The sequence below is a fragment of the Cariama cristata genome, unplaced genomic scaffold (genome assembly GCF_000690535.1).
Source record: "Cariama cristata isolate BGI_N322 unplaced genomic scaffold, ASM69053v1 scaffold44043, whole genome shotgun sequence".
Lineage (NCBI taxonomy): Eukaryota > Metazoa > Chordata > Aves > Cariamiformes > Cariamidae > Cariama > Cariama cristata.
Window position 1 is genome coordinate 2,019 of NW_009607476.1, and position 14,035 is coordinate 16,053.

The 14,035-nt window shown below is 36.0% G+C and overlaps 1 protein-coding gene across 1 annotated transcript in view; it reads right to left on the reverse strand.

The window, feature by feature from the left end:
• LOC104158943 (probable threonine--tRNA ligase 2, cytoplasmic) overlaps window positions 1-12,644 on the reverse strand; it is a 14,126-nt gene extending 1,482 nt beyond the window's left edge. The window contains exons 1-15 of the mRNA XM_009696722.1: window positions 12,452-12,644; window positions 11,796-11,919; window positions 10,541-10,662; window positions 9,614-9,731; window positions 8,912-8,976; window positions 8,115-8,193; window positions 6,748-6,894; window positions 5,222-5,320; window positions 4,729-4,895; window positions 4,022-4,184; window positions 3,006-3,143; window positions 2,500-2,577; window positions 2,300-2,400; window positions 1,021-1,125; window positions 130-202 (exon numbers count right to left, since the gene is read on the reverse strand). Coding sequence (XP_009695024.1) covers window positions 130-202; window positions 1,021-1,125; window positions 2,300-2,400; window positions 2,500-2,577; window positions 3,006-3,143; window positions 4,022-4,184; window positions 4,729-4,895; window positions 5,222-5,320; window positions 6,748-6,894; window positions 8,115-8,193; window positions 8,912-8,976; window positions 9,614-9,731; window positions 10,541-10,662; window positions 11,796-11,919; window positions 12,452-12,507 — 1,635 coding nt within the window. The 5' untranslated portion in view covers window positions 12,508-12,644. The remainder of the gene's footprint in view (window positions 1-129; window positions 203-1,020; window positions 1,126-2,299; window positions 2,401-2,499; window positions 2,578-3,005; window positions 3,144-4,021; window positions 4,185-4,728; window positions 4,896-5,221; window positions 5,321-6,747; window positions 6,895-8,114; window positions 8,194-8,911; window positions 8,977-9,613; window positions 9,732-10,540; window positions 10,663-11,795; window positions 11,920-12,451) is intronic.
• Between the last annotated feature and the right edge of the window lie 1,391 nt (window positions 12,645-14,035).

The following is a 14,035-nucleotide window of genomic DNA, read 5'->3' on the forward strand; positions in this document are numbered from 1 at the left end:
CCCCCCCCGTCCCCGCACCCCAACAGGTCTCCAAAATTATTGAAGTATTCATTCTTTGTTCGAGGACAAGTACTTAAGGGGAGCTATTAAAATTGCTTGCTATTATAAAAAGGCAGCCCTTGCTCTTACCTGCTGGGCATACTCTTCAGAAGTAGGTCCCACGGGCACAACCATGACCTGCCGTGGAGACAGCCAGAATGGCCTGGCAAGCAGGATGAGAAAAAATAAGAAATACATGTGCATTTCACATTTGCATTCATATCCATAGTCACGTTCCCCAATAATAATTTCTCTACTTCATAAAAATATTTCTGTTAGCTAAGGATGTTGGATAGTATGTTATCTTCCTCTTTTCAAGTTCACGTAAAATATCAAATAGATTGATTCCAGTAAAATGACATATGCAGACCTTTGATCGTCTGTTCACTTCCTAGCTGACTTCACAATTTTAAACAGTTGGGGTGTTTTTGCATAATTTCCACTTTTATTTATAACTTTAAAATGAAAGGTGGACAGACAGATAGGTGGCTGAAAGTAAGAATTAACTCTTCCTTAATAATTTAAATACATTAATGAAGAAGTATATTCAGAGCTTATTCAAAATGAAACAATACCTCTTATGAGTTAAAAAATACTTCCCATATTAGGACTGATTCATGTCTGTATAAATAATTGCTTTACATATGTCTAACATCTTCCCAGTACAAAAGAATGGTTTTTAAGAAAAAAGGAACAAGAATACTGCGGCACATATATGTTCAATTACAATTCTTATTTCTGCTTTATGGTATAATTTTTCCTGCAATCTCACGAAATTGAATTTCTAATAAATGAACTCCTAATAAAAGTATAGTATACAACTCAGACCATAAAACTTGACTTCTTTTCTTGTAATCTTACCTACTAATTTTGAGAAAATTCTAGGGATATTATTTTGCATTATAATATATGAGACATTAGGGAGGATCTGAATTTTCTACATTGTTAAACATTTCTCAGAACTTCATTTGTGCCACCTACCATTTTCCTCCATAATTTTCTGCTAGAATAGCTATCATTCTCTCCACAGATCCCAAAATAGCTCTGTGAATAATCACTGGCCTTTTCGTATTATCACCATCCTTACTGAAAAAGAATAAGTAAAGATTTAAAAAAAAAAAAAAAATTTCTCTTAGCTCACACACAGATAATCGTACTAATATTTTTCATTCCACTTTTCACGGAAAGACAAAATACAGTTATTTATACTTATGCAAAATCTACAGTTTTTAATAAAAATGTACTTTAAGTCACTTGGGCTTTTAAAGGAATACTGAATAATCATAGTGACTTAAAATAATCATGCCTACAGCTAGTGGCATAGGCACAAACTCCTAAGTTTGGAAAGACACTTGACTGACTCAGCTCCATTTCTGTGCATTTTAATATTTTATTTTCTTTCTCGCTCTTTCTTTTCTGCTATGTCTTCCTTTTATTTTGTTGCACAGGATCTTACCTGCCCTTACTGTTAATTTCTTTCTTTAAAATACAATCCTGTGATTAAAAAAAAGCCAGCTGCAGTTTGTAACAGTATTATCACCTACCAAAGAGGTATGACATCTACTGTAGAACATACAGCGGAACCAAAAAAACCAACAGATTCTTATTCTATCTTCCTCATCCAACTCTTTATAATATGCAAAAACAAGCACAGCAAGAAAAACAACCTAGTAAATGTGTGTTAAGTCAACATGGTACTAAGATCAATTCACTCAGTGGATAAATAGCCCTCTTCCTAGCTGGAAGCCAAAGTGAGATTTTCATTAAAAACTGTTCACATTCAGTTTACGTTCAAAGTTAACTAACTTTATCTGATAAAAACAATGAAGCACTTACTACAAACATACTAACTCCTTAAGACATGTTTCAATTTATAATGCAATGTCTTCAAAGGAGTCACAGTGACTAGGCTGAAAGTGAAAACTGACTTCACTGAGTTTTTTTTAGCATTATATATGACCAGTTGTCTTCAGAACTGGCAGACTAGATAGATCATGAAGTTTTCCTGCAATCAGCAGTGTTTACAATTAAAGTCAGCTATCATTACATTACGGAAATATCTTCAAGCTTGTGATTCAGTCCTCTACTCACCGGGGATATTCCCCCTCCTAACCAGGCTACTGATATACAGGATAATAATTTGTTAAGTGACCAACAGAGAATTAATACATCTCAGTTTAATGGGAATTACAGATAATGAAAGTAACAATTTTTTTTTTATTTCATTTAAAAGAGGAAAATATTTAGCTTAACCACTCACCCAACATAACTAAGATTAAATCGAATGGGTAGCTGGAAGTCAAGTTGGATAGTAGCACATTGATGGTACCTGCCAATAGCATCTTTGATTTTAATATCAATCTGTGAAGCAAAACAACACAGTTACTAAATATAGTTTGCCTGCATTGTGTCTGTATTCCTATCCATCCCAACATTGTATTAAAATGCTGATTCACTAACCTTAGGGCCATAAAATGCTCCATCTCCTGGGTTCAAATTCCATTGCTCTCCGAAGTTATTCAAGCTGTTTTGAAGTTGCTAATCATAAAAATGAGACAATAATTTAAGAAGGTATAGCAGGGCCTTTAAGTCAAAGCATTTACCTTTGAAATACAAAGCGAGTCAACAGGCAGCATGACTCCTATTGTTCAAGCATTTAATAATTTATGTTAAATAATCTTGAAATAAGAGTGGTTCCTTGTATAAATATTGTGATTACTCGGAAAAAAAGATCAATTAAAAAAATAAAGTCAGTTCAAGATAAGGGGCTAAATAAGAATCAGGAAGTTCTCATTTTTTACAGAAACTTCACATTTAAAGTTTTTCAACAAGTATTTCCGCTAAAGAGAATATTTAGCATCTGATTTAAGCAATTTCACTATTCAACATCCAAGAACTTAATTAAATATCCACCTCTGCAAATATAAGTATTAAGGGTTTTGTTTGGTTGGTGTTAAATGAATTACCTTTTCTGCACGATCCCAGATCTCTAACTCTCCCAGATAATTTTCTGGTCTTGTAGAAAGATGCAGTTGAAAGGTAAAGCCAAAGACAGCATACACTGACTTCAAGAAATCAAGACAGCTCTCAATTTCTTCTTCAATCTTAAATGTAAACAAAATATATTAGTTACAATTTACTTACATAGAAATGTAATTGGATTTACTGAATTCCTCATAAACAGAATATAAGAGTCCATTCAACTAAAAATCACAGGAAAATTACACCCTACAACCCCAAATCCAGGTAATGGGTGAAGAGAGACCTGAGGTGGTGTGGCTTCAAAGCACGGCAAGAAAAGTAATCTTCTTGTTAAGCCTGGGCTTCTGAAGCCAAATTGCATGGGTCAGATTTCACAAGAGCACACAAATTTATTCACACAGCTCCACTAAAATCTATGGCATTACTGACAAAATAAAGTATTTATTCAGCATTACTACGGAAAACAAAATGTGGCCAACAGCTTTTTTTCTTTGCAGGGGGAGATGCAAAAGATTTTACCTTTTGGGATTTAGTTGCCCAGTGTTATCTTTCTAAAGAGAAAAATTCTATACAGAAAATCTTATTACGTAATTCACAATCAATAATCTTCCTCAAATAACACTGTTTTCTACTTTTGATAAAAGGATTTTTTAATTTCAAAGAGAAAAAAATAAGTAAAAAATTATGGCATTGCTATTTGAGCAACTTGTAACAGAGAAGCTAAATTCAACAGGCTATTGACATCAGCAATATTGTAGAAGGTTAGGAAATATGAAATAACAGATGACTAAGAAGGATGCACCTAAACCTACCAAAAAACCCCCATCAAAAGCAGCATTATGCTACAAAGCAACACAATAGAAGAAGCTAGAGGTGAAATACTTTGGGGATTTTTTTCCTTGTTTAGTGTTAGTTTGCACTGGGAGAGGAAGGGGTTCTTTTTTTGTTGACTGGTGGGAGGAGGGTGGTGGTTTTATGGGGGTTGTTGTTTTTTTTTCACCTGTTCTATTGTGCAAAAGATGTGAGCATCGTCTTGTTGGAAGCGCCTTACACGAGTCAAGCCACTTAAAGTCCCAGAGAGTTCATTTCGGTGAAGAACTCCAAAATCTGCAAGTCTAAGAGGCATTTCCCTCCAGGATCGTGGACGATGGGCAAACATCAAGCTAGAAGCAACATGAAAGAACCTTCCTTTTATCCTTCTTATATAAGATTTAAGACAACACAGAAACTAAAACAAGTTCAGTACAGACAATAACCACATTTTTAAGTATTTATTCATTCAGGTTGCCTGCACCCTAAAAGGCAGGCAAATAGAAGAAGTGCAGCACTCGGAACGTATTGCTAAACATCACCCAGAAAAACCACTGTGACAGTAACAATCAAGACCAGTTCACCTGTACCTTCTTTTGGTACGCCACATCTGATACCTGTCTCCATCCAACATAATTTATATTTACTAGTGGTACAGACTAGTATTAGCATTCATAAACTTAGCTCATGTGGTGCAGACTTCCGGAAAGATCCTCCTAGAAGAACTGTATTTGGTCTGCTTTGGTACACTGTCAGGGGAGCTTTCTGAACATGCTAGTTACTTAGTAGTCTATCGTAAACATACATGATAACATGTATTAATACTCCATTAATTTCCCGCTCAGCCCCACAAAGGATAAACATAGTAAAATAAGTTTGTCAGTTGAGACTACAAACCAATGTCCTGGACAATTCATCGGTTTAAGGGCAAAAGTTTCCTTCTCAATCTCAAAAGAGAACATATTTTCATTGTAGTGCTGCCAGTGTCCTGAAGCTTCCCAGAGTTTACTGTTGAAGATGTTTGGAGATACAACTTCAGTAAAATTACGCCTGTGATATTCCTCCTATAAAACAAATTCAACACTTAAAAGGTGATAGAGCTTTCAACAAGCAAAAGTCGGATTCTTTTTAACTGTGTTCTTATTTACTGGGAGACTAGAGGACTACTGCACATGTAGGTTTTGCACAGCTGGAAAAAGCACAGGTCTATGCTTTACTCTGCCCTATTTTGAAAAAGGTTAGACCTGTATAATCATAGTGAAAATCTGGTATATGCTTATGTACGTAGATGTTTCTCTTTCTGTGGATAGCTCAGTGTTATGAATTGTCTATCATTTAACATCAACAACTGATACTAAGCTTGTTAGGAGTTACATTAGTACATACTCACTCGTATGAAATCCACAAGTGTGTTATAAAGAAAGGCACCTCTGGGGAGGAAAAAGCAGCTTCCAGGACTCAAATCATGAAAGAAGAAGAGTTCTTGCTCCTAGGTAAAATTTAAAACAGAATGCTGTAACACCACTGCAGAACATGACTACTTCATACATGTTGAGACTCTGTTCACAAAAATGAAATATTACAGCAACAAGATAATTTCCAGAAGTCTGCAAGTTCTCAGCAACAGTAGTTAATTTATCTGTAGTTGTTACTCTTAGAACACTAGAATTCCATTTGACTCTGTCACTATGTAAATACACATTTCCTCAAAATCCTGAAACCTTAACCAATCTTACCTTTAGTAACCAAATCAATTAAGCATATACGCATCACATATGAGGGCTGATGGCTGAAGTTTGTGAGCCAGTCATTCTTTATCAGAATTCTGTCTCAAAAACCGAAGCTCAGGAGTGCGGCTCTGATACATGTTTGGAGAACCTTAGCCTCTTCAGTATCATAGGTAACAGATACATAAACACTAGTTAAGTTGTTTGACTGATACTACATAATTTGTTTTTGAAAAGACATAGAAGTAATCAAGCAAATACTATACAAATATTCAAGTCTTAATGAGTTAATAGAAATAAGCATGAACACTTCTGTAAAGATAATTTTTCCACTTCTTCCCTTTGTCACTGTTTTCTGTAAATTCCTCATTGGCTCTTCCTCTTCTGAGTTACCCTCAGTTGCTCATCTTTGCTTACGAAGGTCCTTCACAGTCTCTCCTTTGAGAGGTTCATGCCTTCATCCTCTTGGCCAATGATGCTGACCTTCTCTTACACGTGAGTTTTTCAAGTAAGTGTCTCCTTGCTTTTACCTGTACTACCCATTGTGTCTTTAAACATCCATAAAGCTTCTTATCTTCTCTCAAATACCCTCCTTGTAACTCCACCTTCTCTACAAAACTATAGCAAAGGTGACAACAATTAGGATGCTACACGCCAACATGACCAATATTAGGTCACAATCCTTGTCTGTGTCAATTCAACCTCTTCTGACTTACACTCAATTTAAGATTAAATCTGTTCATTTAAATCTAGTAGAGGAATATATGAACAATATTCACAACAACAGCTGAAGTACTGCACGTACATAAACTATTACCTCATTTATGCCCATAATAAAGAATAACCAAACCATATTACTTACACAATTTTCAATAATTTCTCTCTTCTATGAAAAATACAGTGTTTTAGGCAGGATCTGAAAAGACTCTACATCAAAAAGTTTAAGACATACTTCCCTAAACCAAGGGACTACCCCATTACTTCTTCCCAACATAAGTTTAACATTTGTATGCAAGTGACAAGCTGATTTTGTAGAATTAAAGCTTTAAAATACAGCTGACACCAAGAAGTTCCTAGAACTGGCTCCCATTCAAACTGTCAAAAAGGGGGGGGGAGGGGAACCAACAACAAAAGAGAATTAATTCTATTACAGAGGCATAAAAGACAAGTAGACAATGAAACAGTGTACCTTCCCAATTTTCCTATGGTCCCGGTTTCTGGCTTCTTCCTGGAATTTTTCCCATTCCTTCATCATTTTGTTATCAGGAAATGATATTCCATATATTCTCTGCAGAGTTTCCATGTCAGATTTTCCTTCCCAATACGTAGAGGAATTCTGATGCAGAAAAACCCGTACTTTAACATAATATTATATAATCTCAGAGAAAGAAGGAATAAACACTAATGCATTCAAATGTTATGATCTTTTACCTTGGGAAAAGAATGATATAGAGTCATCTAGCATTTGTTTATAATACAAAGATACTTGTACTGCCTTTTAGTGAGCATACTAAAACGGAAGACAAACGAAAGTGACTGGTCAAGTCATACTTTTATTCTACTTCGGTACCTTGTTTTAATTGACATCATGGCATATTTTATTATCTCACATTATATCTTCTAAAAAAGCAACACTTGTTTACATTCAAAACATAATACAGTAGGGAAACATGAAAGACAAAACAAAACTCACTCGCTCTCACAGTTAAATCCTAGCTGGTTTGCCAATCTAACACGATCCCTGGAATTCAAGAGTTCCACAAACTTCAGTTAGGAAGCCAGCAAAAGCAACTATGATCAATGTTCCAACGAGGTCAGTCTAGTAAGGTTACCAAAATCAGCATCTGCAAGTAACTTAAACTACGTCATAACTAGAGGAGTCTGCAAACTCTATCTCTGGCTTTCCTGTGAGCAATATTGTTTTTAAACAGTAGCACTTGCAGATCTGCCAGGGTCTGCTTTACCTCCTGTACCTGAAAGATACCATCTTACAAGTTCAAAATACTATTTTCTGACTAATTAATATCTTGGATGTCCATTTACTGCAGAACACAGCGCACACCCTGCATGCAGATGTTACAGCTAGTACAGACTCAAACTAGGACATCTGTACTACAAAGTGCAGTGCTAGTTGGAGATACGAGCACAGTACTGCCACATTAGCTTAGGTACTGCACTTCTTTACTGTGCATGGTATAATTGGTTCCACAGCTAATCTAGTCACTACCTGCTTGAGTATTTTTGCAGTGCTCTTCATTATAGTCTAAGCATGAGTGCTACGGCACTAATACTCTGATTCAAAAAAAGATGCTGTTAACTTTCACTGATGTACTATTGTTATGGTCAAGAATTAGTAAACCTTGGAAGCAGATGAATGATGAAAGTCTGTAGTTCTACTTGTAAATAGGAGCTGGGAAAGAAACGGAGGACTGTTTTCCGAGTAAGCAAAGAAAACAATACAAAGGACCCTAACATAATCACATCAGGAAAAATAAATACATAAATCAATCAGCTGACCCATACTAAAGTTTTAACACACAGTTAACTTAAACTTACCTTAAGTATTTTAAGGGCCTTAATTTTTCCAGTGTGTCTCACATGTGGACCCCTGCAGAGATCAATCAGTGGACCACATCTATACACCAAAAGAAAAAAAGTGGTTTTTTCAAAACACTCCAACATTTTTAAACACAGTCACCAATGGCATACAAGTTAACACTTGGCATGTTCAAACACACTAATAAGTATACATATGCAACACAGCAAATTCAGTGCATCTTAAATGTAATTGTGCCTTCCACCTGAAGTAAATTCACTCAGTAAATACTCAGCACACTAGATCCATTATCAAGAGCATTGTAACACACTCAGCAATTCATATAGTTCCATATGTAAACTTCGTTAAAGTTGACCAGGAAATTTCAAACTATGCACATCAAACTGAAAAAAAACCAAATGAAAATAAAACCACTCACACAACCGTTTTTGCCATTTTTCAACTAACCAGTTGAATCTCTGGCAACTGAATGAACACGTTCCTCACCCCACACTGAGCAAAGAGTTAGCTTTACCCATTATCCAGCGTCACGGGTGGTAACTTATTTTAATCTGTTTATTGAAACCAGAGGGAATGAGTGAAAAGTGGATTTGCCATTTGTCCACAAATTGAGACCTAACCTGTGCCAGCAGAGAAAGAAAAGACCTGATTTTACATAAGTAGCAATATTAATTGCAAACTTAAGCCCCAATCACAGAAGTGTTCAGAATTTAGAGTAATAAAAAAAAACGTCTCAATTTAAATGAAATATACTTAACTACTGAAATATTTCTTAATATCTTTTAATTTTCTCTACCTGTATATTGTGGTAGTTGGTGTGTTCACCTTCTCATTAAGGATACGACACTTAAACTTGTTATACTGTGTGGGGAAACATGAAAGGTCAGAAACATTAATAAAATGGCTAATAAAATTCTACTTTAAAACTATGTATTAATAATGCAAATGCATCAGTAAAAGACACAACTAAAAAGAAAAAAGTCACATGATCACATATATTTATGCAAAAGTTCAACATCTTGTCAGAAGAGTTATAAAACAAGAGGGAAAAGAGACAAAAATATGTTAATTTCCCTGAGGGTGTGTTAAGCATAACAATTACCACCTGAATAATTCAAAGCACTTTTGAAAGGCAATTAATACACAGTACAGTGAGACAGGTAACATTCACTGTATAAAACAGAAAACCAGAAGACAAAGTCTTTTTTGACTTGTCTCTGCAAGTCAGCTAGAAGGATTGTATGTCTTTTCTGTACTAATTTCTTTGTCATCTCATTGAGCTTGCAGTGGTTTTGTGTAATAAGAAATTGTTTTTATTATTGGCTGAAAACATCCTGAACACTTGAAAGGGATATGGAGAGGGGGAAAAGGATGCTATTGTTTTTCTTTGTTTTACTAGACACGTACTATTCTGATGAGTCAGCCACATGCAGTATTTTAGCAAATTTACATTTTACAAGATCATTGTACCAGAATCACAGCTACTCCAAAGATTTACCTTAAACATGTCTAACAGGATCTCCTTTTTGACTTCCAGCCTTTCAAAAGCCTGCTTCTCTTTTATGATATTTTTACAGTGGTTCTCCAGTAATGGGAATTCAGTGCTAGATACACCTCTAAACAAAAAGACACAGGCAAAAGAAACAAACTAATTATTTTGATACTCCCCTTTTTTTAAGTGACCACTTTCTAGTGGTCTAATTTGAAAAACACTGGATGTGGTGGCTTGATTTGTCACCGTATTCTCTCAGTTTCTTAAAATTGGCTGTACTTTCAGACACTAAACTCAGAAACACAAATGCTATCACCCTGAACAAACCCACTGCAATCAATCCTAGAACAGTCTTTGATGTCTTTACATGTTTGAAAGATCTGTAGCTCAAAGTATATATAGATTTAAGAAAAAAAGGAAAAAAAAGGCTCAACCCAGCTGCAAGAGTTAGTTTATCAGCTGATGCAGATTCAGTATTCTCCCTGACTACAGAAAGATAAACAAGGAAAAAACAGAATTGTAAAGCTGTGCACAAGGATTAGAAAAGTAGTAAACATCTAGAGGAGTTACATGCATATGTGCCATTTCTAGAAGTGACTATGGCACTTTGAAACCAAACTCCCATGATTCTTCAAGGAAATTGTCTCCTGTATCTCCCAGGAACTTCAGAAAGTTTTACCCAAACACTTTACATTTTTTCACAGAACATTCAACAGCTGCAAGTCTTACAGAGCAGGTGTCTGAACACTGCTCTTCAATTTACATATACACACATTCAATACATATGGATACACAGAAGACTAACCTGTCAGTTTTAAACCATACTAGATACATGATTTTACTTTTAACATGCAGAAACATGACTGAACAAAAATAATTCTAGTACTGAGCTTCAAGACAGAGTATTAAAGTTCTTACACACTGAAATTTTACCTGTTTTCAATATACATGTCATAATAAAATCCGTTCTCAATTGGTGGTCCATAGCATAAGCAGCCCCCAAAATAACCTTCCATGGCCTCTCCAAGAATATGAGCACTTGAATGCCAATAAACCTGCAAATAAAGTCAGGTGAACAAGTCATGGGGTCATTGGCATTGTGTAACTAAAAAGAAAAAAAACCCCAGAGGTATATCTGCAGATGGCAAATACACTGGAATCAATGTTGTTTAAGTACTGTGAGAAGTATAACAATTTTCTGTTCTCATTTTGAAGTACACTAAATGATTCATATAACGGCAGATGTAGCGATATTCAGTCTGACAGATGATTATAACTCTGCATGATTCTGTCACCTTCATACTTACTGTACTTTGTTGATTTATAAGTTAGTTTCTGGTCAGTTAAAAGTCTATGCAATACTAACCACATCTAAAGTAATGTAGCCAATTGTTACCATTGTTCACATACAGTACATTTATTAATAGGACTGTAAACCACAATACCTGAAGTGTCAGAAGAGGGGAGTCAACAACCCAGTAGATCAGTATCAGTCTTGTGTTCTAAGTCTCTATTAATTCATGCTACTTCATAGCCACTACTACAAGATAAAGCCTTTATAGGCCCCTGAAATGCCTCAAACAAGCTTAATCACATGAATAATTCTTTGACAAAATTAAGTCCAGTTCTAGTGCATAAAGATAAACATAGGCTGAAAACTGAATCCCATAAAAAAAAAACCCCACTTGGGTGTGTTGCTAAGTATATTCATAGTTTCATTGACTATGATATGCCTACTCAAGTTCCTAATAAATAGTGCTGGTACAAGGAGATGTAGATTTTATTTACGACTCCAATCTGATATTGGACAGTTTTTAGAAAACTGTAGGACACCCTCATTTGCTTTCAGTGTCTGATCTCCAAATGCACTAAGTCAAACCATAGAACACGTCTTAGCAGACATCAAACTATTTCAAGTTGGCATACAAATCAACAGTCTGTACAATCTCATTTAAGAAATAACCTATTTATGCAAAAGAAGGGAAAAAAAGAAAAGTAAGATTTTATTCGCCTATAGATTTAGGTACTTAGTATCCAATCTTCTCTGTTGAATCATGACAAATACATTACTTGGATAGTTTAGGGGATTTTTTCTTTTTTAATTCAAGATTTTAAAAGCATAATGTTGCAATCAATTTCATGTCATTAGTTCCTTTAATCAAGCAGGAACCAGTCAGTGTTTACTCACAGCTTTTGCTTCTTCATTATCAAACATAAGCAGCTCCAGAGTACAATCTCCCTCCAGAGGACGATCCAGGTCCCACAATTCACCGTTCACTTTGGCTATGACTGCATTTGAAGCCAACGCTTGACTAAAAATCACAAATGACGACAAGAGACCAAAATATTTAGGATCAGATTTGCAAAAGTGCTTAGGTTTCTAAACCCTGTGAGACCCCACCCACATCTCCTAGCACCTAAAGATCTTTAATTTTTGTTTTTGTGATCTTCTTAAATACTTTTCTACTTTCAATATATAGACCCTTAAGGTCTTAGTTTCATTTGTTTTTCAGTGCTGGGTATCTGGAGGAAAGACTGCTTCTAGCAAAAGTTTCTACTGTTATCTGGTAACTCACAAATAAAACTTCAGATGTCTCTATTAATTCCTAGCAGTCTCACTGATGGTTATTTTTAACTGGAAGCAGGCATTATAATCCCATCACAGAACTTCAAGCATCACTCCGAACAGTAACTTCAGCCAGCTGTTTCTTCTGCATTAAGCTGAAGTTTCAATGCTTTCCAAATAAACCAACTTAACAGTGTCACCGTCCACTGACAGTGACATACATATTTTATGCATATTTTATCACTGCAAAAGTACAACTCCTTGAATCTGCAGGTTACCTAATTCCTACAGCTAACTGATATGGTGTGGTTTTCCAAGATTCCCCTTCAGCCATCTTTCCATCTGTCAGAATAATTTTGATAGGTTTGCTCTGGTTGGCTGCTCTGTAAGCTAGCAAAGCATCATGTTCTTTTTTCAGTGCTTCGTAAAGCTTCAGTCTGTCTTCTATGAAGCCTGGTTCACACTGTAACTGAAACAAATAAATTAAATTATACACATACATATTTGAGAGAGAAACAGCATAAGAGGATTCACAGTGTTTGTGCATCCCTAGAGGTTCCAACTGAGACTAGATTTCACTGTACTAGAATTTATACTAATAAGCAGTTAAGCATTTGTAAATAATTATACACAGGACAGCCCCATCCAGCTTGCTGACTATTTTAGAGTGGCTTTCCAATTTTCCAATGCACCTTCATCAGCCTGGGCCTAAATGGCTTTATGAGTTTGACCTCAAAAAGCAATCCTATTGCTGCCCCAGGATTTGTATTTGGCTGACATCATAGAGAAGCCTAGATCACTCCAACAAGGCCTTGCTTCTGCCAGTTCATTCAAAGCATTCAAATAAGACAGTTCACGGGAAGTTTCCTTTAGTTTAGCACAAGGTGAATTATTAAGACCTATTGAACTACAGCTACTGCTGCCAACGTCTTCCTTCAGTCATCATGCACACTGTTTAACTACTCACAAACGATTGCTCTCTTTAGCAACCACAGTATCCTGACCCTTATCTCCCAATAGCCCAAATCCTTTTGTTACATAAAAAGTAGAGATTTAAGAATGTATAAGTAACCTTACTAATTATATGCAAGATGAAGCTCTTAGATAATGATTTTTTCTATATGCACGCTGCAGCAGGCCTTCTTCCCAAAATCTGGGATTTCAAAATACAGCAAAGTATTTCAGATTTCAGCACCTTTTCTGAATCCAGCCAAACAATACTCCTCCTTCTATCATTATGTGGTATAAAATAACAACTTACATCATTCTGATGCCAGTTGACAGCTTCATTTTCTTTTTTCTTTTCCTCTTCATTTTGATTCACTGCAACAGTTGGACTTACACTGGAGATTTTCTGAAAACAGCAATAGTATCAAGTATACTCCTATGCCTTTAAAACTTTTCCCAGCAATCATTGAAACAAAACAAACCAGATCAGTGCAATATTGGGTTAAAAAGTCAATTATAATGGAATAAGATATGTCCTTAGTACAGAGGAAAGACTTCTCACGACACATGTAAACTGCATCCTTTTGATGTTCAGCAGACACAGCTAAGCTGCTCACCAACCAAAAACCTTCTCAACAGAATTTCCCCAGTTTTACTACTGCATGTATCACCGGCAAAATCTCCCCAGCGATACCCTGGGAGATGAAAATGGTCTAGTGAGCAATAAAAACAACTTTCGGTGATCTGATAAACTTATTCCACCTTTGCGAAGAGGCAGGGACTACTGGGAGAAGCACTGCTCAGTGCTCCGGGCACACGAGCAGTGGGGACAAAGACCGAGGCCGATTTCCAACCCCGAGACCGCCGCCGACACCCGCTGGCTGGGGCCAGGCGTTTCACCCCTCCCCTCCCCG